This window comes from Beta vulgaris, chromosome 5, assembly GCF_026745355.1.
Source record: "Beta vulgaris subsp. vulgaris cultivar EL10 chromosome 5, EL10.2, whole genome shotgun sequence".
Classification (NCBI taxonomy): Eukaryota; Viridiplantae; Streptophyta; class Magnoliopsida; order Caryophyllales; family Amaranthaceae; genus Beta; species Beta vulgaris.
In genome coordinates, this window is record NC_079206.1 from 28,033,646 (window position 1) to 28,056,648 (window position 23,003).

Here is a 23,003-nt window from a genome sequence, read left to right on the forward strand (position 1 = left end):
ATTAATTATTTTAAGATTATTTTTATCCTTTTATTAAAATCTAGGAAAAATTGTAAAGAATTTTGAGCAATCCGCCAGAAACAAGTCAACCTTTTCCTTTTTTGTTGGAAATTCAAAGTTATTATTGCTAACCAAAAAAAGGAGGATACAAACACCAATGCAACAGACTAAAGGGAATAAACAACATCAGTATCCAACTTATCCCACCTTATATAGACTCTTCATGTGCCACCCTATAGTAACAACCTTGCCAAATAAAAACAATTAGAATAAAAAGCCACCTATTTATACAAGAGATTTTTCAAATCATCCTTAACTCTACAAGCTACACTAAATAAAACTGAATCAACTGATTGCTCAGGTAGTTTGTGAATGCCTTTAAACACTTGTTGATTTCGTTGAATCCAAATATGGTAGATTGTTTCTGCAAATAATATCCCATACAACTTGCTGCGCTTTCTTCTTCTACAATGTTCAGCTGCTATATTGATCACTTCCATGAAGGATTGTGACCTTCTTAAGATTCCAAGAATACTCAAGCAATTCCCCCCAATTGTAGTAGAGTAGACACAATTGTAGAAAAGATGATTTGACATCTTCCTCTACATTGTTACATAGCCCACAATTGGTATCATTCACCATATTCCAATGAGCTAGCCTGACTTTTGTGGCTAGTGTATTGAGAACTACCAGCCATGTGATAAAAAGGCTTTTAGGAGAGGCTTTGTTATTGCAAATTAGCCGCTTCCAACTAACCTGAGCAAGGGGTTCTCTGATTGCAATGTAGCACTTGTTGCCCGAAACTTTCCATCTTTTTCATATTCAGCAGCTTGATGCCATTCTCAAAGATACTTCTATAATTCATGATTTTTTTTACACTAGTGGAAAAAAACCTTATGTGTCACTTAGTATCAGATGCGATTTTTGTAAAACCGCATCCGAAAATGCTTCAAAAAATGGGAGGGAAATTTGTCAAAAAAATCAGATGCGGTCCATTAAAAATCGCATAATATTTTGTAATCTGATGCGGTTTTTAAAAATCTGATTTGGATGATGGACTGCATCAGATTTTCGTAATTTTATGAAGCTCAAACTGTTAGTGCGCGACCCATTAGTGCGTGGCCCATGTTAACTTAACAAATCCGGCGCCCCTAACCCATTTATTTCTAACCCTAACCCAGCCCCTCTCTTATAACCCTAACCCTAAAACTTTTCAAATTCTTTCTCTTCTCTCTACCGACTTTTCCTCTTTCCTCGCTACTCCCTTCTCCTTACTGAACCACCACCACCATTTGCGTTCACCACCTTCTCCTTCTTTGTCGCTTCACTACCTTCTCCTTATTCGTCGCTTCACCACCCATCGCTTCACCAACCACCATCACCACCGCATCGCACGACGAGACGAAAAGGACAAGATGAAAACACATAGGAAGACGAAGAGACGAAAACGAACACGAAGAGACGAAGATGATGAATTTAATTTCGCATGTAATTTAGGGTTTAGATTTGTTATCTTGTTTGATTTATTTATTTATTTTCGATTTTTCAGTTTTAATTTATATTGTTCAACATTTTTCAATTATCAGATTTGTTTTTTTCTTCGATTTTTCAGTTTTAAGTACAGTTTAGTTATTTAATTTTCATATTAATTTCGTTCCTAATTAATGTCGTTATTATGTATAGATTGGTTTAATATTTCAATTTTTGTCTTTCGATTAGTATAGATTAGTATAGTTTACTTATTTAATATTTCGTTTTCAGTATAATTTCGTTGCCAATTTTCATTTTTCATTTTCAATTTGGTTTATACATCTTGCTTGTGGGTGTTATAAATTGGTTTCTAGTTTTTTCATTCGGTGCTAGATGGCCTGCTACTAACTTTTTTTTTATTTTTCAAAAACCTCACAATCTGATGTGCTCATGTTAAGAACCACATCAGATTCTCACTATTCTGATGCGGTTTTTAACTGCATCAGATTATGTTGTTAGCTGCTGCGGGGCCATTTAATGCAGACCAAAACCGCATTTGTAAGCCTGGTTTTGACTGCATCATATGGGCTTTTTTCCACTAGTGTTAGTACCTAGGACATACCAGCAAGGACTTTCATAGTCCACATATTAGCTCTTTTAATATAGTAAGAGTGGATCCATTGAATCCAAAGTTTGTCTTATTTAAGAGCAATAGCCCAGAAGTGTTTGGCTATGGCTGCTTTATTCCATTCTAGATTTGTGAAGTTCAAGCCACCAACAGTTTTAGGAAAACAAATATGCTCCCATAAAACAAGAGCTTTCCTTGAAGGCTGGTATTTGCCAGTCCACAAGTAGGTTCTACATAGCCCTTATATCTCTTTTAGAGTCTTCTTTGGAAGAATGAAGATCTGGCACCAGAAGATTTGCATACTCAGAAGGACAATTTGACTAGTTGGCTCTTCCTGCATATGAAAGAGTCCTTGCAGCCCAAGTTTCAGTCATTGCCATGATTTTTTCAATCGGTGGCTTACAAGTGGAATAAGATAACTTCTTGGTGGAAAGTGGAACACGAAGATATCTAAAAGGGAATTCACCCATAGGAATATGGATTGTATCTTGCATAGCTGAAATAGTCTCAATAGAAACACCCCCCATATAAATGTTACTTTTATGAAGATTAACCTCCAACCCTGAAGCTTGGGACAAAAGATTGAAGGCTTTAAGAATTTCTTGAATAGAAGACAAATCACCTCTATAGAACATCAGCAAGTCATCAGAAAACATCATATGAGATATATAGAATCTAGCACACTTAGGATGGTAATGGAATTTTGTATTTTCTTTAAGATTGCTTAAGTATCTAGATAAATATTCCATACCAATTGCAAAAAGAAAAGGGACAAGGAATCCATGAAAAGTAGTGCAAGGTTTGCGAGTGAGAAGAATAAAATAAAACACAGTGGAAACACAAGCCATGATCCAAGAAACAAATAATTGAGGAAAACCCAATTCAAGAAGCATACCCTTTAAAAAAGACCATTCAATTGAGTCATACGCTTTCTTGAGATCCACCTTGATTGTACACATAGGAGAAATTCCTTTCCTAGGGTATCCCTTGATAAGGATCAGTTTCCAGAAGAATATTGTCAGTGATATTTCTTCTAAGTATAAAACCAGCCTAAGTAGTATCAACAACTTCACCAATAATATCTTGCATTCAATGAGTAATCCGCTTAGCAATGATTTTACAGAACACTGTACAACAAGCAATTGGTCTAAAATCACTAGCATAACTGGGGTTGGTAACTTTAGGTACCAGAGTGAGAGAAGCAATGTTCACCTTAAAGCTGAGATGACCAGTGTTAAAAAAATCTAATACAACAACATATATGTCAGGTTTTATTACATGCCAAGTTTCTATGAATAATTTGGTATTAAAACCATCTAAACCTGGGGCCTTGGTACTATCAATACTAAATAAAGCATTGTCAATTTCATGCAAAGTGATAGGAGTAATCAGGTCGCTCCTGTCTTGAGAGCTAAGGGTAAGACCCTTTCTGATGATAGTAAGATCAATGCCTGGAAGCTCATTATTACTCTTATTCATCAGATTACTATAGAAAAGGCTTAGCTTATTCTGGATATCAGCAGCTTGCTCCAATTTAGTACCTGTAGTAGAGTATAGAACATCAATAGAATTCCTGGCTTGTCTTTCTTTTATTGCAGCAAAGAACACTTTGCTATTAGAATCCCCAACCTCACTAATACAGAAAGGTCGATATGCGTAGGACCTAGGACCCCTACTTGCGTCGGACTTGAGTCCGACGTCACATGTCTCTACGCAGATAACCTATAATTAATCTGCGTCGTATGCGGAAATGACGCAGATTTTTACCTACTTGTGTCGCACGTTGTATACGGTACGACGCAAATGGCCCTCAATTGGCATACCAGGAGAGAGCAATTTGCGTTGCATATGGCACTGAGTGTAATGCAGATGGCTCTCCCCAGCCCAACATAGCACAGAGTGCGACGCAAATTAGGCTGCAGTGTTGGGCTGGGGAAAGCCATCTACGTCGCACCTAGTGCCATGTGCGATGCAAATTGCAAGCATCTGCGTCGCATGTTGCACTATGTGCGATGCAAATGCTGGTTTTTTTTCCAGATTTTTTTGTTGGTTTGTTTCCATATTACTAAACCCTATGATTCAAAACTAAATAAACATTTATATTAACAATTGTGAGCGAAAAATTCGGTAGGGTCTCCTTTGTAATTTGGACAACCCAAAAGATCGTTGGAAAAAAGTTATATATATAAACAAAACCTGTTTCAAACCATCTCAAACAAGCGACCAATGTTGCAATAATCAACCAATTCAACCAATAATGTACAACTACTACAAACATTAACAAGTTACTTGGCCCTTTCTTCTTGAATGAGCCGTACAAAGTGTTGCGCAAAAAGGTCTTTGAGTTCGTTCATATCATCTATGGAGTATGGATCAAGACTTGAAAGAAAATTTTATAAATATGTTAACTTAGTTAATAAACTTTAAAATTATATAAGTAAAGTAACGAATTTACAACATATATATACCTCATTCAAATCATTTGACTCAAAGAGAAAGCGAATGATTAGAAACATGTATCTCATCACGAAATAGTCGCATTCATCTCCTCCAGTTTGTTGAGCACACTACACCAAATTAATACATATATTAGAATCGGAAATAAAATACTAAATAGAATTATAAAATGTGTATCAAATACAAAACCATAAGAGCTTTACCCGCATAGGTATCCAAGACAATTATGTTCCTTTTTTTGGAACCTTCAAGGCGCGTGAATTTTGTATATGCACTAAAGTACAAAAAAATTGTAACAATAGAAGAATTACTACAAACATTTATAAATTATTTAAAAATATCATAAAATACATGTAACTTAGTAAATTATATATAAGAATTATTAACTTACGTATGCATCGGTATCTTGATAGCTAAGATCATTCTCTCCGAAGCGAATCAAATATATATACAGTTTTTTTGGATAGAGAAAGCTAGGAAGAGAAGAACCCAATGTTCCCTAAAGCATGCAACAAAATGTGATGTTCATATATATAACTACAAGTTCATATATAAAGATAAAATAAAATAAAAATTAGCTTAACTAACATACTTTTCTATGTACGGACATATGATGTAACTCATTTGTCGATTCACTTTCATTGACTTTGCCATGTAGTTGGTCACGACATCTGTTTCATTGCGTAGCATGGTCTTCGAAATCAAACTAGGACACATTAAACCAATATTTGCATCTTCATTCTCCTCATTCTCATCTGCCAAGTACCTACACTCCAAATACTTATGGTTAGATGAACAATAATAATAATAAGAAATATCAATTTTAATTTAGTTTAGAGTTTGTGAAATCTCACATCATAAATACTTGCAAAACAGATACATTAAGCCATTCTCCCGTCTGAAATTGTAAAACATCTTGTCGGGAAAGAATGATCATCTGATTAGTAGTATAGTCGAAGAAGGTACCTCGACTAACTTGGATAGTAAAAGGCTCATCTGCGGGATTTTTGCAAAATATTTGATGCATATCCTTGATAATATCACACATATCCTCCAGTGACAAGTCAATGAATGGATCTACGTGTCTATGTGTAGACTCATCGGTGCAAGGATCATTATTAACTATTTTCTTTTTCTTTTTCTTCGCCGCACCTTCTTTAGGTATATCATTGCCCTCTGAATGACAGCTACTAGGAGCGACTGGAGTGTGAGGATTTGGTACTTGAATACCTAACTGCGCCACAAAAGCCATCAATTTTTCTTGAACTACTGCATCTACCTTTGAGTTCATCTCTTCCATCGTCTGGTCTCTAACTCTTTGGCTCATTCTAGCCTCTAACGCCTGCATCTCCTCATCATCCATGCCACTACCCTTGCGAGCAGTACTGCAGATCAGGATCTCCCCAAACAGATGTAATCCCAATGCTACGCCCAGCTGTTAACACATGCCTAGGTCGGTCTTTCCTCTACAGAGCACGTGATAGAGCATCATCCATCCAACCTGGAACAAACTCTCCTTCAATTTCTTTCCTTTTCCAATCATCCTGCGTCCAAGTTAAAAAAATCGTATGATAGTAGAATACGAGTAATTAGACAAGAAAATGTTATAAACTTTGAAGAATGCTTACAATGGACTCTTTTATCTTTTGTGTTTCTTCATTAGGGAAGAAGAAATTTCCATCCTTATCTCTGCATATGTTTTTTACCCAAAAAATGAGGATGCTTGTTAGTAGCACGAGAGATTCTTGTTTTTTCACTTTTAGCCTAATATAACATTTAGTAACTAGTCAATATTGGAGAACTAAATGATTATATAATTTCATATGATTGTTAACGTACATATTACATACCTTAAACTCCTTAGAGCTACATGTTTCCACAAACTTGTCCTAGATCTCTCGCGTGATGAAAGGATAGAGCACGTACGGTGGACTATCATTGTTAAACCCCTTCCTTGTTTTCGTGATCCATCTAGTCACCAATCTTATAACTTGAAATCTCCCCACCGCTTATCACAAGTAGTCAGGACATCTCGTTTCTTCTTCTCGTCCTCTTCTATTCCTAGCTCTTTCTTCAATATATACAAAATAAACCAATTAATAATACACGATTAGTATAATAAACATGATCTCAATTAGTATATTAAAAGAATAAGATTACGTACTTTAATATCACCCCAATTGTCGTACAAGATAGACACATGACTTCTACTTATTTCTCCATAATGTGTCTTGTACGCACCAGCATATTCCCCAATCGGACTTATCAACTCATCCCACTGAAGAACTCTTTGGAACCCGGGTTTGGAACGTATCCCTTTTGTAGGACCTCTTGGCCTGCTCACTTTTTTCTTGCTAGCAGCTCCATCAGTAATTTGGGGCTCCGATGCATCATGCATTATCTCATCTTCCATCACTACACCTGAAACCAAATACATGTTAGATTAATCAATAAAGTAATACACAATTATTTGAACAAACCACAAAATATAATTAGAGATTATAACCATTAGTAGTTGAGTTAATATTACATAATTTATCTATTAATCAGCTATTTCTTTGCCAACGTAAAATCCCTCATTGTGGTCTCGACGAATGTAATTTGTGTCTGATTTCCCCTAATGTACTTGGAATGACTACTGACGAAGCAATGACTTCATTGAATTGTGATCGTAATCTTCTTCATCGTGTACATCATCAATTCCAAGTATTCTCCTTTTTCCTTCATGACAACAAACCATTTTGAATCGGCAGGGTCAACCATGTAGAATACTTGTTTTGCTTGTGATGCCAATATTAAGTTATTCTTCATGATGCCTAACCGACTGAAATTGACTAATGTAAAAAAGTCATGTTCATCTTCTTACACCACGACGAATATCAACCCACTTGCATTGGAAAGCGGAATTTGAAGTCAAATAGTCAAGTTCTAATATCTCTTCAATGAACCCATAGTAAGACTTCATTGTCTCAACAATGTTCTATCTCTTTACTTTTATACTCTGATGACAAAGCCCCCATCGTAACACCACTGTTTTGCATCGTGGATTTGCATTCTTTGCGTTAGTGTAAAATGTATAACCATTGATGTCATACCCTTCATAGGAAAAAACTCGCATCTTTGACCCATATGCCAACCATTTTAATGTATTTGATACATTGTGAGGAGTATCAGATAATTGGTACATAACTCGTTCTTTAAACCAATCAAAGAATGTCTGATTATGCTCAATCATCAACTCACGTTCATTCTTTAATGGATACTGAACACTAAGCAACATGTCATGTAAAAATTGTTTCAATTTCTAACACAATCAATTCTGCTTTTCTTTTCAACTCTCCATCAAGACACAATCTTTTTCTCCCAATGGTACCACAACCATAAGCCTTCCTTCATGTCTAGATTTTGGCAAACCAATTGCTTTGACGTGCTAAATACTACTTCATATTCAATACTTCCTCAGCAACTGTTCTTTGGACAATACTTCTTCTGGTCTAGCTGGATTCATCACTTTACCCTTAGAGTACCCATATGTCTTTCAAAGGCCACATATACCTCATACAAAGGGCCCACAAAGTTTAATTTCTCTGACAAGATGGATTATCAAATGAGGCATGATGTCAAAGAACGATGGTGGAAATACATTTCAAATCGCACATCGTCTCTATTACATCGGCTTGCAAGTTATCTAGAGTGTTAGGATCAATCACCTTGTTAGAGATAGTTCTGAAGAAGAAACACAACTTTGTGATGTATATCTTACTTGGGAAGGCAAAATTCCTCGTATTGCAACAGGTAATAATGCTGCATCAAGATATGAAATCATGAGATTTCAAACAACAAGTTTCAAGTCCTTCAGTGAGCAAGGTTTGAAAATTTGACGAGTATTCAGAAGGAACCTTTAACCTATGCAGGGACTCACAAAAATTGGTTTTCTCTTTCTTGGACAAGTGTAGCAAGCTGGTGGAAGATAATAGCGTTGTCCCCGATCCTGATGTGCTAGTTCTAGTCTGCCCATTTTAGCCATGTCTTTTCTAGCTGTAACTCCATCCTTTCTCTTTCCGGGCATATTCAATAATGTTCCGACAATGGCATCACAAATCTATGTCGTTTCCGGGTTGCTTAGGACCGAAATAAGAAGCGATAGCATAATAAATTTACGTTTCATACATAACCACGGAGGGAGATTATAAATTATCAGTAGAACCAGCCAAGTGCTATGTTGGGTACCCAGTGTGCCAAATGGGTTCATCCCATCTAGAGAAAGTCCAAGCCTAAATTACGGAGAATCGGTCGGATGTCTAAGCATCCCATCTTTCTTCCTCTCGTCCGCATTCCACCTTAATAATTTAGCATTATTTTCATCCGAAAATAAACGCCTAAATCTCGGAATGCTTGGAAGATACCAAAGAACCTTCGCCGGAGTTTCTTTCTTTCTCATCCCTTCATCATTATTCTTCTTTACCTTGTATCAAGACTTTCCACACCTAGGACACTCAAGCAAATCCTGGTACTCGTTTCTATACAACACACAATCATTTTGACATGCATGTATCTTCTCATATTCCATACCTAATGGACACAACAGTTTCTTTGCCTCGTAGGTATAGTTGGGCATTTCATTCCTTTCAGGTAGCAATTCTTGTAAAAAAGTGAACAACTCACTTAGACTTTTATCTGTCCAACTATACTTCGATTTCATATTGAACAATGTGAGGATGCCAGAAATTTTAGTGAAATTCTTACACCCCGGATACATCGTTTGTCCGCTGCACTTAAAGTACTATCATACATATACGGGCGATCGGTTCCTTCATCCTCCAAATTGTGCAACATCTCATCTACCCTATCATTTTCATCTTCTACCTTATCATTCTCATTATTATCCTCTCCTTCAACCTCAACCTCAATGTGATCAACATGCAAATCATCACACAAGCTAGTGGAGCTCATACCAAGATCATAAAACTCTATCCACCTAGTATAGTTACTCTTAAACCCACGACGAATCAAATGATCTTTAATTTGATCCATATCATGGTACCCCCTTGAGTTATTGCAATCACAACAATGACACAAGACTAACTTTGAGCCATTCTGCGATTGATGTTCTAACACAACTCTGATAAATTCATTAACCCCTTGTAGAAATGTTGCCGAAATTCGATTACCGTACATCCAGTTTTGATCCATAATATTCATACACGAGAGACACCAAATAAGAACACAATTGATCACATCATTCAAAGTGTTATCAAATGCGATATCATGACCATTTGGGTCCTTATCACTCTAACCTAACCCATCATTGAGTTTCTCATCTCACTAGTGAATGAAGATTTGGTTTTCAATTATAAAAAAAAACCGGCAGCACTTCCCTACAGTTCTCCAAATACACGATGAAGATAGTAGTTAAACTATCAACATATGTACCAGAGAACGCTTAGGGAAATGAGCGGATCTTTCTTAGAATCAAAAACCAAACATTCATTCACATCCTAAGTGAGATAAGAAACTCAAAGACAGTCCCAAACCGGGACTATTCAAGACTTACTCCTAATGAGTAAGCCTCGAACGGGAACCTAGGCAAATGATGCACATTGCAATTAAACAACACAAACCAATCCATTCCTTAGATTTCCCTCCCCACCCCATTAAGGTATGTCCATATAGGTTTGGTTATAGTTCAACATATATTTTTCCAATCACATAATAACCAAACAATTCACATAAGCAAATCCACAAATCCAAATTAATGGTTACATTAACATAAATCAAAAAATAACAAAAGGTACAATACATACCTCTGCTCTCAAGGAGCAGCGAAGACAAGCACAAGGACGCGAGCTTGGAGAACCGGCAAACCGATGAGCGCTAAGGTGGCAACTGAAGTACAATGTAAATGAATGACATAAGTTTGAAATTCTAAAGTGAGCATTCAAGAATTCTAACTCATAATCGAAACACATAATTCCAAAGTGAGCATTCAAGAATTCTAACTCATAATCAAAACACATATTTCTAAAGTGAGTATTCAAGAAAAACATGCAAGAAATTGATTCAATACAAAACATAATGAATATAATTATATATTAGCTAGCAAGGAAGTATTTTAGAACACTACACATACTATACCAAATCATAAGCTACAAACATCCTAAATTCAATCTTAAAATTATTCCACACATGTTTATCATGATTTAATTTCTAATTTTAACCCCTTAACAAAAATTAGAACTAAAGTTATTCAAAGCAACCCCTAAAAATTAAGAGAACTTGAAAATACATGATTAATGTAAATTAATACAAAAAAAATTTTTAAAAAAAAGAATAACATACATCGACGGTAGTGACACCGACGGCGGCGGCAGGTCGGTGTAAATGGCGACAATGAGAGAATGAAAGAGAGTCGGACTGAGAATGAGAGAGAGATTGCGAATCTTCAACCGCCGGAGAGTGAGTCGGACCGAGAATGAGAGAGAGAGTTCGCTGGAGATGCAACGTTGCCGGCGTGGGTGAGGGAGCGCCATCGAGATAATGTCGTTGAAGTGGGGCGGAGAAGCACCGAGAATGAGATAGAGTGTGCGAATCTGCAAAACCTTCAACCGCCGAAGAGGGGTCTTGAGTTCGCCGGAGAAGTAACATCGCCGGCGAGGGTGAGGGAGCGCCGGCGAGATAATGCCGTTGGGAACCTTAAACCGTCATTTGCAGGTGAGAGAAAAGAGATAGTTAGGGCGAGGGGTTTTTTTGCATGGGCGAGGGCGGAAAATGAAATAATGTCGTTGGGCCTGGGGCGAAAAACGTTTTTGGCTGAAGGCTAATTTGCGTCGGATGGGCCTAAGGGTCCGACGCAAATTAAGCTTTTGCAACGCACCCTTAGGACATGCGACGCAGATAGTGTGAAACTTTGCTTTCAAGGATGAGAAAATTTGCGTTGTATGTGCCATGTGGTCCGACACACATTGGGGTTCTGCAACGCACCTATGGTACATGCGACACATATAGCTCGTACTGGTGCTCATTTACCCATGATGTGCGTCGCACTCTTCTTTGCTTGCGACGCAAATTACTCTTTTGCGTCGTTTTGCTCTACATACGACGCACTTGGGGCAACGCAAATCGTCGTTTTTCTACTAGTGCCTGCAGCCATTGTATTCTTGATTTTGGTTTAAGAATACTTTCTTCAATATGAAGCCATTTCCTGAGAGAGTCAATACATTGTTGCTTCTGAGTATGCAAGGTTGCATTAAGCTGATCCCTGTGAATATGAGTTCGAAGCATATCCAACTTCAAGCTTCAACAACTTTATCATGAAATTGAGGGTGGTCAATTAAATGATTAAAAATTCTGAATGGCCTGCCACCATGTTGAGAGTCTTGATTTAAGTAGATCAACATAGGGTTATGGTCAGAAATAGACTGATTTTTTAGTTCCACAGTTGTATGAGTGTAATTAGCAAATCACTTAGCATTGCACATACATTTATTAATATGACTAAATATTTTTTCCATTCGTTGTCTCTTATTTGACCAGGTATAGGAGTCACCAATCCCCTTTACTTCATGTAAATCAGTGTGATCAATCAAGTGTCGAAAATCCAATGATTCAGCATTAGAAACAAGAACTTCATTAAGTCTATCATCACTTTCACGCATTGAGTTGAAATCTCCATGATTATCCCCTCTAAATTGATAGTAGCAACCAGAGCATGTATTGTGTTCCAAAGAGGTATCCTGGCTTCAATACTATGCAAGCCATAAGCAACAGTAAAATACATTTTTTTGTTGAGTATGTTTATCAGTAATCAAACTATGAACAAGTTGATCAGAGGTGAAAACAATTTCAACATTAATCATTGTGTTGTTCCAAGCACGTCATATCCTACCCCTAGGACTATGACTATAATTATCACCCCACTTCCAACATTTCCCAAACTTCTTCTGCACCTTATCTTTATTAGATAATCTAACTCTAGTTTCAGTTAAAGCAAAAATAGTAAACTTGTAAATTACTGCAATAAAAGAAGTTACCTCCTTTATTTTGAGAGGTCATTCGGACCTCTCACATTCCACGAGCATGGATAAATCATGAAAAATAAGGGTTTTCACCCGTATTATGTTTAGTATTATGTTCCTCTTCATCTTCTTGTTCTTCATCATTTTCTTTAAGACATAATTCTTCATTGCTTCCATCACAAGTCATTGCCTGTTCTTAACTTATTTAACTGCTTAAATATGATATGTGTAACTCTTCGAATGGATGAGAGAGAAAACAAAAGAAAATTAAAATTCACAAAAAAGAAAGAAAAAAGTGATAATATTTGTAATTTAACTTGTTTAAAATTGACAAGTATTAAAGGTAGACTTATCCAGGAAATAATCAAAAGATGACTTATTTTTAGTGGACGGGACAAAGGTTGACTTATTATTGACAATTATTCCTAAAATCTATCCTTTGAAATCGAAATCGGCTATCTTTCGGAATAAAAATCAATCTGATTTTCGAAATATTCTTTTAAAAATTAATTATCAAGAATAATTAATATTGAAATATTTAAAATGCATTAATTATCAGGAATAATTAATTGGGCATTTAAGATTCGGCGTGGAATTAATAAATAGACTTTATATTTTCGAAATGCTTTTGGGCTTAGCTCATTTGATTGCTCTTCCTTTGGACCAGACTATTTAGGACGACGATATGTTTCATCATTAGGTACTCAATAGGGAGACACTATATGTTGTCTACAGTTGCTTACAAATGTCATTAAGACATAGAAAAAATTTAGTATACCAAAGTACTAGCAGAGCGTAATCACATTTAAGAGCTTGTTGAAAAAATTTAGATTTTATTTATGTCATCCCTTGTTCACAACAAAAAAAGTACTAGTATACTAAACTCTACCATAAGGAAATAAAGGAAATATAAAAAATAAAAAATCGTTTGATCCTCTATTAAACCCATGTATCATATGCAACCACGCCATTTTACATGAATCATCCCTAATAATCTGGACAAAACCTAAAAATTAACAATAGAGGTCTGAACTTTGGGTGATAATTTTTAAAAGGTCTGAACTATTGATTAACCTGTGTGGGTCCCAACTTTAGGGGGTCTTAACTTTTAGCGGGCCTTAGTGACTTAAAACTGGCTTAATAGGTCATCACTTGTAAAACTTGGGTCACATCAGAAAGGTTAATTGAGGGAGGGATGTAGGAACTAGGTGAGATTTAAAAAAAAATCTTCAGTTTTAAGTCGTCGAGGCCTGCTAAAAGTTAAGACCCCCTAAAGTTGGGACCTACACAGGTTAATCAATAGTTCAGACCTTTTAAAAATTATCACCCAAAGTTCAGACCTCTATTGTCAATTTTTCCAAGAAAATAACATTGAAGTTTTGACGTAAACTTGTAGCAGAGGTTTGTATTAAAAAAAACTTACTGGCAAAAACAATAAACGAAGAAATATAATCGAATCAAAGAAAATACCTTCAAAGTTTCAATTTAAAAATCGTCAACTTGTCGCAGAGGTTTGAATTAAGAATTGCCAACATGTTGGCAAAAAAAACAAAAAGAACAAATGAACATGGTCCGTCTTGCCAACAATAATATGCAAATTAAATAGAGTAGTGTTAATAGAATATATATTGATTCGTTAAGTTTTTATCTTTAATTGTTTATGAGTTCTTCGAAACCATCTAAAAGCATGATGAGTTCTGTGAAATTGACAAATAAGATTGTTATAAATAAAATATGATAATATACACTAATATGGATATATAAATAATTAACATATTAAATGTTACATACTTCTATAACATCAAATAAAACACATTCCTTTTTTGGGTGTCTCATAATGCTTTGCCTGTTTCCTTATTTATCAATTTGTTTGGACTAAATTATCCTTAATTTATACACAAACTTTTCAAAATATACTTTTCTCTCAAAATATGTGATCACATTTATTTCTTTACACAATTCCTTCCAAGGTACATTTATTGTTTTTTGATTTTGTTTCAAGGAAAAAGAAAATAAAGAACTAATTTCAATACAAAAGTATCAAAAAAGCACTTCATTAAATACATTTTTTTTGGAAATCCTATTACTCATTCCATTTTTCTTAATTCTTGTAAAACATAAGAAGTGAGCACTATATTATGAGACGGAGATACTACAATATAGAAATAATCAGTTTCAAAGCATCAAATTTTAATGTTCTTTTATGGTATTAAATACAATTACTCTATCCGTAATCGATACAGTTTGACCTGCACAAAGTTGTAAACGCTTTATTTGACTTCTTTAATTTATTGTTGGTATTTGATAGTGGGCTATGTTGTGTACAACCATTTCAACCCAGGTACCAAATGTAGACTAAGATTTATGCATTATAAGATAATCTCCCCAAATAGACTTGCCGAAAGCAATTAACAATACAATAGTGGAAAAATAAGGAAAGGCTGCAGTTAAAAAGGCTCTTAGGGCTGCGTATTTTGACAGCATCCCTTTCCATAGCAGCCCTTCAACAAAAAGGAAGGGTTGTGGTTTTCAACCGCAGCCCTTCAAAAGGAAGGGCTGCAGATTTACACACAAACGCAGCCCTTTTGGTCTAAAAGGGCTGTGTTTTTGAACTAAAACTGCAACGCTTTTAACATAGAAGGGCTGCGGTTTTAGCCCAAAACTGCAGCCCTTTTGGACCCAAAAAAAATTTTAAAAAAATTTTTTTTTTTTTTGCATTTTTATGTCAAATTGACACAGAATCAATTCCAAACTGATAAAATTAAAATAAAATCACAAACTGACATTTATATACAATAACAAAAACTACTTCAAAACTGATAAAATTTATACAAAATCAAAACTTACTTCTGGTAATCCAAAAACCCACTTCAGATTAGCAATACTTAAACCCATTTTACAAATAAACAAACCCCAAAAATTGAAACTTACACCAACACAGAATATATAAAAATCAAAAACCCATATTTCTTTCCAAACATTAATGTTGCTAGCCAATGAGAACAAGTTCTATAAATATTAGAAACAATTTGAACAGTTGAAGTACTAATGTATACATTAAGGAGCTCTTTGGTTCAGCTTAAGGGAAAGGATAGGGAAAACAAAAGAGAACTGAAGAACTAAAAACTGATACCTAAAGAAAAGTAAAAATATTAATAGAACCAAATACAGCAAATTGTTATTTAAATAAGAATTAATTGTTACCTCTAAAAACAAAAATAAAAAGACCAATACGTATGATAGAAGAAAAGGCTATAGTATTAACCAAGAAATAAATATAGAATATATATTAACATCTGATAAAATAAAAGAAATCAAAACAGATGCAATTATTCAAATCAAACAGCGAAAATTAACAAGAGTTTCAGATCTAAAACAACTAAATCATTCGCAAAATGTTCAAATCTCCAAAAATTGGTCAAGAAGCTTTTGCGCATCAAAACAAAAAGGATAAGAACTAAAAAAGAACTTTGAGCGACGGTATCGACGAAAACAACCGGCGGAGGGTGACGAGCGACGCGAGTGTGCTTATCGACGAAAACAGCCGGCGGAGGGTGACGAGCGACGGTACCGAAATCCCTGGTTTTAGGCGAAGATGATGAAATCGACGACGAAATTGAAGATTTAGGCGAGTGGTTGTTGGCAACAAAGATTGAGAGAGTGGTGCTGGCGGTGGTATCAACTAAAAACAGAAGTAAGTAAAATAATTAACCAGGAAAGAGAAATAATTATGATGATATCAACTAAAAACAAAAGTAAGTAAAGGTAAAATTGGTGTAAACCTGATTAAAGCGTGTGAGACGTAAGTGGAAGAAAAAGGGAGTAGGTAAATAATTAAACCTGACCAGCAGTAGCATTATTATATATCGAAAGGAGACTGGTGGTGGGTGCTTTTGAGAAGCGAAGTGGAAAGGAGAGTGGTGGTGGCTGTTTTTGAGAACCGAAGAGTGAAGAAAGAGAAAGGAGAGTGGTGGTGGCTGTTTTTGAGAAGCGAAGAGTGAAGAAAGAGGAATTAGGGTTAGGTGTGACGTAGAGTAAGCCCATTAGCCCGAGAGAATTAATTGTATAGTGTTGCGTGTTTTTTAAAAATGCGGCCCTTTATTACTTAAAGGGCTGCGTTTTTTGAAAAAAAGCAGCCCTTCACTATTAAGGGCTACGGTTTTTTTAAAAGCACATCCCTTTATTACTTAAAGGGCTGCATTTTTTTTAAAAAGCGCAACCCTTCACTATTAAGAGCTGCGTTTTTGGAAAAACGCAGCCCTTGCACCGCAGCCCTTCTGTTTTTTTCCCCTAGTGATAACTCTTCTATAATGGTCAACGACTACCACCGCCATAAGCACCAGTTATAGTGGCTGAGGTTGAGGTGAAGATTTGACAATAAAGAGCAGGAAAAAATAGCAAACTTTTGAGGATTTTGCATTATATCCACCACCAATAGACAATATTTTCTTGTTTTGTTGTTCTTTGTAAAGGTTGATGATCACCATTGTTTATTGATGTATCTGCTGACCCAATTGATTTGATCCACGAGATGTATATTTTATGTAAAGGAAATGGTGGTAATGTGATGGTATGAAAAAAGGAAATCGATCGATTAGAAAGTGGTAGTGGTCGTGTGTGGCAGACATTAATTGAGTTATCTATTTATCTCTATTATATAAGCCAATGAAGGAGCTATGATGTCCCCTTATGAAAAAACTTTTTAACCCTTAATTCAATAAAAATTTATTACTTATTAAGATTTTGATATTTCCTCAATCATAGACATTTATAATTTAAAATATTGTATATCAAAGGATTTTCAAATTAGCTAAAAGAAATTGTCATAAAAATAGGTGTAGTGAAAGAAAAAGTTTATGATTGAAGAAAAAATTAACATAACAAAAGCAGTTTTCAAATCAATTACAAAACCAAAGACATAAATTTTTAGTTCTACCTAAACTTTGAAATACAATAACAATACGAACATCCATTAACAAGTCATAAAAATACTGAGAAAACTACTTATTCATCAAGTAATTTTATATTTTGTATTTACACCAAATGATGTTTAATTGGTACCAAAGATGATTGTAACTTACATCCTTCTGACTGTTCGTATTGTCAAATCATTATACCATGACTACTTTGTTTTATTGAAGTGGTCGGACCTCAAGATGAGGAATCCTATGTATCCTTGCGGATTCAGACCATTCGTGGTTCTATATCTGATTTATTTAATTATATTTTTTTGTGCCCTAATTTTTTTCTAGGTTACCCTTTTGGGTTTTCAACCTAGCATGATTAGACATACCTTGAAAAAGTAGTTAGAGTTGATGAGAGGTTTAAGGCTCCAGGCTTAGATGAAGGTTGAATTTGCTAGGATAAGGTAAGGATCATGGATTTGATTTATATGGGTTAAAGGTTTGCCAGATTTTGGATCATATGGCTAAGGTTTTGATGTATTGAAGGAATTTGAATGAGGGGTGGAACTTGTGTGCAAGCCCCTTAGCTTAACTTTTTATTTCGTTACCTTATTCTTTTAGCAATTCTCTGCATTTTTCTTTTGCTTTTTTCTTTCGCACTTTGAATTTTTTTTACTTACTTTTTTTGCGTGGCATTGTTCTTTATATATATATATATATATATATATATATATATATATAGAGTAAGGCTTGCATACAATTTTAGTTTAGGATATTGGAAGGTTTGAAGGATATTCATGGACTTTTGAATTGAAAGGCTATTTGGCTAATGGAGATGATGGTTCAAAGGATTTTTGCTTTTCCTTGGTTGTATGTGGATAGCCTATGAAGGTTAATGGAAGGGAGCGGGAAATAACTCCTGATCCAAAGTATGTCCTCTTTTTTTTCATTTTTAATTTCAAATCTCCTTTTACTATTATTAGTTAAGTTCATTAGGAGATTTAATTTTCATCATTGAACTAGAAGCATAAATAACAATGAGAGAAGGCTAATGAAAAGAAAAAAAATGAAATGAAAATGAAAAGGCTATGATAAATAAATTCCTATAAGGACATAAACTCAATGGGAAAGGACAAAAATTGTTTAGGGTAAAGGACTCTCTAACTCATCCTAGGAAACCATAAATAAAAGACTAAGCCTGTTGAATTGTTGATGCACTACCTAAGATTTTGTTGGTGATGCTGATTCTCGTTGTAGCAAGTATTAGTAGTTTATTGTCATCGACCATGTTTTGCAGTGCACTTGAGGGATCCGACACCAGGTGTAAGATGTTCGTTTTTATGTTGGAATTTGCAATAGAGATATAGGTTGTACCTTTTGAATTTTTTTTTCAGTGTAGGGTTTGGAGTAACCCTATAAAAGTGATTGCGCCTCTATTGTGAAGGCAGCAGACCTTATGGAAGTGACAGCGCCTCTATTGTGAAGCGGCCAAAAGTAGAGTCATGACTCTAAATGAAGTCGGGATGGTAATAGTGCACTTGATGAACTTTAGAGTAAGCTAAACTTTTTGTCCTCGAGTAGGTATTCAAAAGTTGTAATCTCTCGACCGGTCATGAACAAATTCGAGTGAACCTCCCTTCACCACTACAAGTTTGGGCAAATATAACGTATCTATCTTAACGGTTAATTTAACAAGTGTTATTTTTGATCTAAATTAACCTTTTATTAAGAAATGTGTTATCTTAAGTTGGCCAAATGGTCAATATAAAAAAATAGACTTAACACTTACAAAATAGATGTTATTTTTTCTCCTTACTATTTGATTTAGTATCTCTCACCTAACACTTTTATCAATTAACAGTTATCTTTTGTAATTTTTCGCTTAAAAATAAATTATAATATGATATCTCTTAATAACCATAATTTACCCACCCCGATAGAAAACTGCAATAATTCCAAACTTCCCCCAAAATCCGCAACTACAACCACCTCCTATATGCGCTCTCTCGTTGTTCTCATTATCTCTCTAAATAGTTGTTAGCTTACTCCATATTCTTCTCCTTAACCTTTTTTTTATCTTTGCAAGCTCTATGAATCATATTGAAGCATTTCAATGAGGAACCATCTTCTTCTCCTTGTTTAGTCTTTTATTTAATTCATGCATGCTCTAGAAATACATTAAATCATTTGAAGTTCGAGATTGTAAAGAATTGCAATTATGTTGATGTGTAAATATTATATATGTTTTGTATAGCTGTTGCATCAGCCTCTATTTTGTCATGTTATGAGTTGTTACTTTTGTATGATCCTAGGCTGATTTGGTTTTGTCTTTTTATAAAGCACTACTCTAGGTTTTACTCTCTAGGTTTATATATATTCAGATGGTAGGTAGTGATAGCCGCAAGATAGAGCATTGTATTATATTACAATATAGTGAAATATAGAGATGCCTCTATGAAGTTGACAGAGAGAAAAACACCAAATTATTTGCTTGATGATTTGAGCTTCCTCTTTTCATGGTATCAGAGCACAATGTTTAAGATCTTTATCAGGAAGTTAAAAAACATCAAAGTTTTATCTTTTCCTCGAAAGAATCAAATCTTCTATCTTTGAAACCAGCTAAAATGGCTGAGAAAACTGAACAAAACTCTCATTTAAATAACCCTTACAAAGACCCTCTCTTCATTGTTATTAACGAGAATGCAGCAACAGCCCTCGAAAGTATTGCATTTGATGGTAATAACTTCCTAAACTGGAGTGGGAGCATTAAGCTTGCACTTGGAGCTAAGAACAAAATAAGTTTCTTGGAAGGTAAGCATCCTAAACACACAGAAGTTGGAGAAGAAATGCAGAATTGGATTAGGTGTGATTATATGGTAAGGTCCTGGCTCCTTGCAACTATGAAGCCAGAGATTGTTGGAAGCTTTGTGTTTATGCACTCCGCAAAAGAGCTATGGAATGACTAAGTTCAAGCAAACGCACCACAGCTTTTTCACCTGAAAAAGGAACTATGGGAGCTACAACAAAGTAATATAAGTGTGGGAGAATACTACTGTAAACTCAAGGAACTCTAGGATCAGATTGGGCAACTAGAGGAGATACTTGAGTTTAGCTGTGAAGCGATGACTAAATGTAGCTGCAATCTGCTGAAAAGAATGCAGGAAATCCAAGAAAATAACAACCTTATCAAGTTTATCATGGGGCTCAATGAGGGCTATGAACAGATGAAGAGTAATCTGCTTGGAATGGATCCTCTACTGCCAACAAGGCTTACAACTTAGTGCTACAAGTTGAAAAGCATAAGCTAATTACATGTGAGATGAACCGTGGAGGTGAGATGAGTGCTCTAAATGTTGGAAGACATGGGCTAAGTTTGGGGCCTTTGGAACACTTTCAGAAGAAAGATTACAAAAGGATGAAGATGAAAAAGGAGTTCAAGAGATGTGACACCTGTGGGATGAGAGGGCATCTCAAACAAGAGTGTTTTAAGGTCAATTGGTATCCAGAGAGATTCAAAAACACAAAAGGGAAGAGCAACACTAGACAGGTTGCAAATGTTGTTAAGGAAGGAAGTGAAGGGAGTTCACAGACTCCTTTTGATTTTGGAACTTTTGAAGCTGAAGATGATGAAAAGAAGGACGAGCGCAAGCTCATATTAACTATTGTGCATGAAGTAATGAAGGCTCTAGGAGGGAGCAACATAAGTTATGTTAATTTTGTAGGTAAGATTGTTTTATCAAATGCAGTTTCTCATAAGAAATTTTTTTATTGCAATTCATGGATCATTGATTCTGGTGCTAGTGACCACATTTCTGGCAACAAAAACCTTTTTTAATAACATGTAAAGTTTGAAAGGTTTTATTAAGGTGGGATTGCCAGATGGAACAGTGAAAGAAGTGAATGAATTTGGAGATGTAAGAGATCCTGATGAAGTGCTTTTGAAAAATTTGTTGTATGTGAGTGATTTCAAGCACATGTGCTATATGTGAGTAAGTTGTTACAAGAGAATAAAATTATGAAATTCATCTTTGATAAGAAAGGATGTTACCTGCAGGACCTTTCTAATGAGAAAATTGTGGCCCATGGAAGTAATCAGTGTGATTTGTACAAAGTGGAAGTGAAGAAAGAAGATGAAATGGACAATTCTAACCAAGGAGGACTTAGAAGGGTGATGGATACAGAAGCAAGAAAAGAGAAAAAGAAAGATTTAAGTTTAATTCATGCTAGATTAGGACATATTTCCTTGTCCAAGATGAAACACTTGGTTTTTTGTGACTATAAGGATTTCAAATCCTATTATTGTGATACATGCTCTGTAGCTAAACACCACATATTGCCTTTTGTGTTAAGCTCTATTGCTGAACATTTTTGACATGATATATGTTGACCTTTGGGGACCTTATAGCGTAAAAGCAATCACAGGGGCACAATACTTCATGACAAATGTTGATGATCACTCTAGAGTGACCCGGGCTCACCTTTTGTCTAATAAGGAACAGGTGAAAGGAATCTTAGTTGCATTTCTTGCATATGTTGAGAATCATTTTCAGTGCAGGGTAAAGCCAATCAGGTCAGACAATGGCACTGAAATTTTTCAACAAGAATGTGGAAAGATGATGGCAGAAAAAGGGATCACACGTGAAAGAAGTGTTATAGGAAGGCCATAGCAGAATGGGAGAGTGGAAAGGAAGCATAGGTTTCTATTGGAGACTGGAAGAGCTCTCATGATTCATGCAAATCTACCTAACCATCTTTCGGGTGAGTGTATTTTAACTGCAACTTACTTGATAAATTTACTTCTGAGTGTTGTTCTTAAGTGGAAAACACCTTATGAAAGGTTAATGAAGAAAGAAGCTAAATATGACCACTTAAGAGTAATAGGAAGTCTGTGTTATGCTCGTCCTAGCAAAAACAAACTAATGATAAATTTACTGCAAGAAGAATTAGATGCATCATGATAGGTTATCCACCACATCAGAAAGGATATAAACTCTATGATATAGATAACAAGAAAATCTTCATTAGTAGAGATGTTGTTTTTCATGAAAGTATACTGCCTTTTGTTCTTAACAAGAACAAAAGAGATTATATTGATTTGATGGGAAATAAAACAAGTGTGACATATGATGAAGAAAACGAGGAAGACACCTTGGAAGAAACTGCCTTGGATATAAATCCAAGAGAACCTGCTGATACACACAATGACATAAGTGAGGTCCCAGTTACTCAAGAAAGGCACACTGAACAGGAAGCTCATGATGGGAATGACCTGAGAAGAACAACAAGGCATAGAATCTTGCCTGAAAAGTTCAAAGATTATGTTGTGAACATTCCTGTGCAGGAACAGATAGAGCATCCAGTGTCTCTTATGCTTCAAAGGTTGTAGGATTCTGAGCATTATGATGATGAGTATATTCACTCGTTTAGTAATGCTCTCAGGGTGATAGAACCTTTAAATTTTAAAGATGCAGTGAAAGAAGATGGATGGCAGCTTGCAATGCAAAAGGAACTAGAAGCCTTGGAAGAGAA

The 23,003-nt window shown here is 35.3% G+C and overlaps 1 protein-coding gene across 1 annotated transcript; it reads left to right on the top strand.

Moving 5' to 3' along the window:
* Nucleotides 1–20,793: 20,793 nt before the first annotated feature.
* On the top strand, nucleotides 20,794–22,141 carry LOC109134896 (uncharacterized). The gene is made up of 4 exons (XM_019249300.1): nucleotides 20,794–21,196; nucleotides 21,354–21,430; nucleotides 21,529–21,719; nucleotides 21,880–22,141. The coding sequence occupies exons 1-4, from the start codon at nucleotides 20,794–20,796 to the stop codon at nucleotides 22,139–22,141; spliced, it is 933 nt and encodes a 310-aa protein (XP_019104845.1).
* Nucleotides 22,142–23,003: the final 862 nt, after the last annotated feature.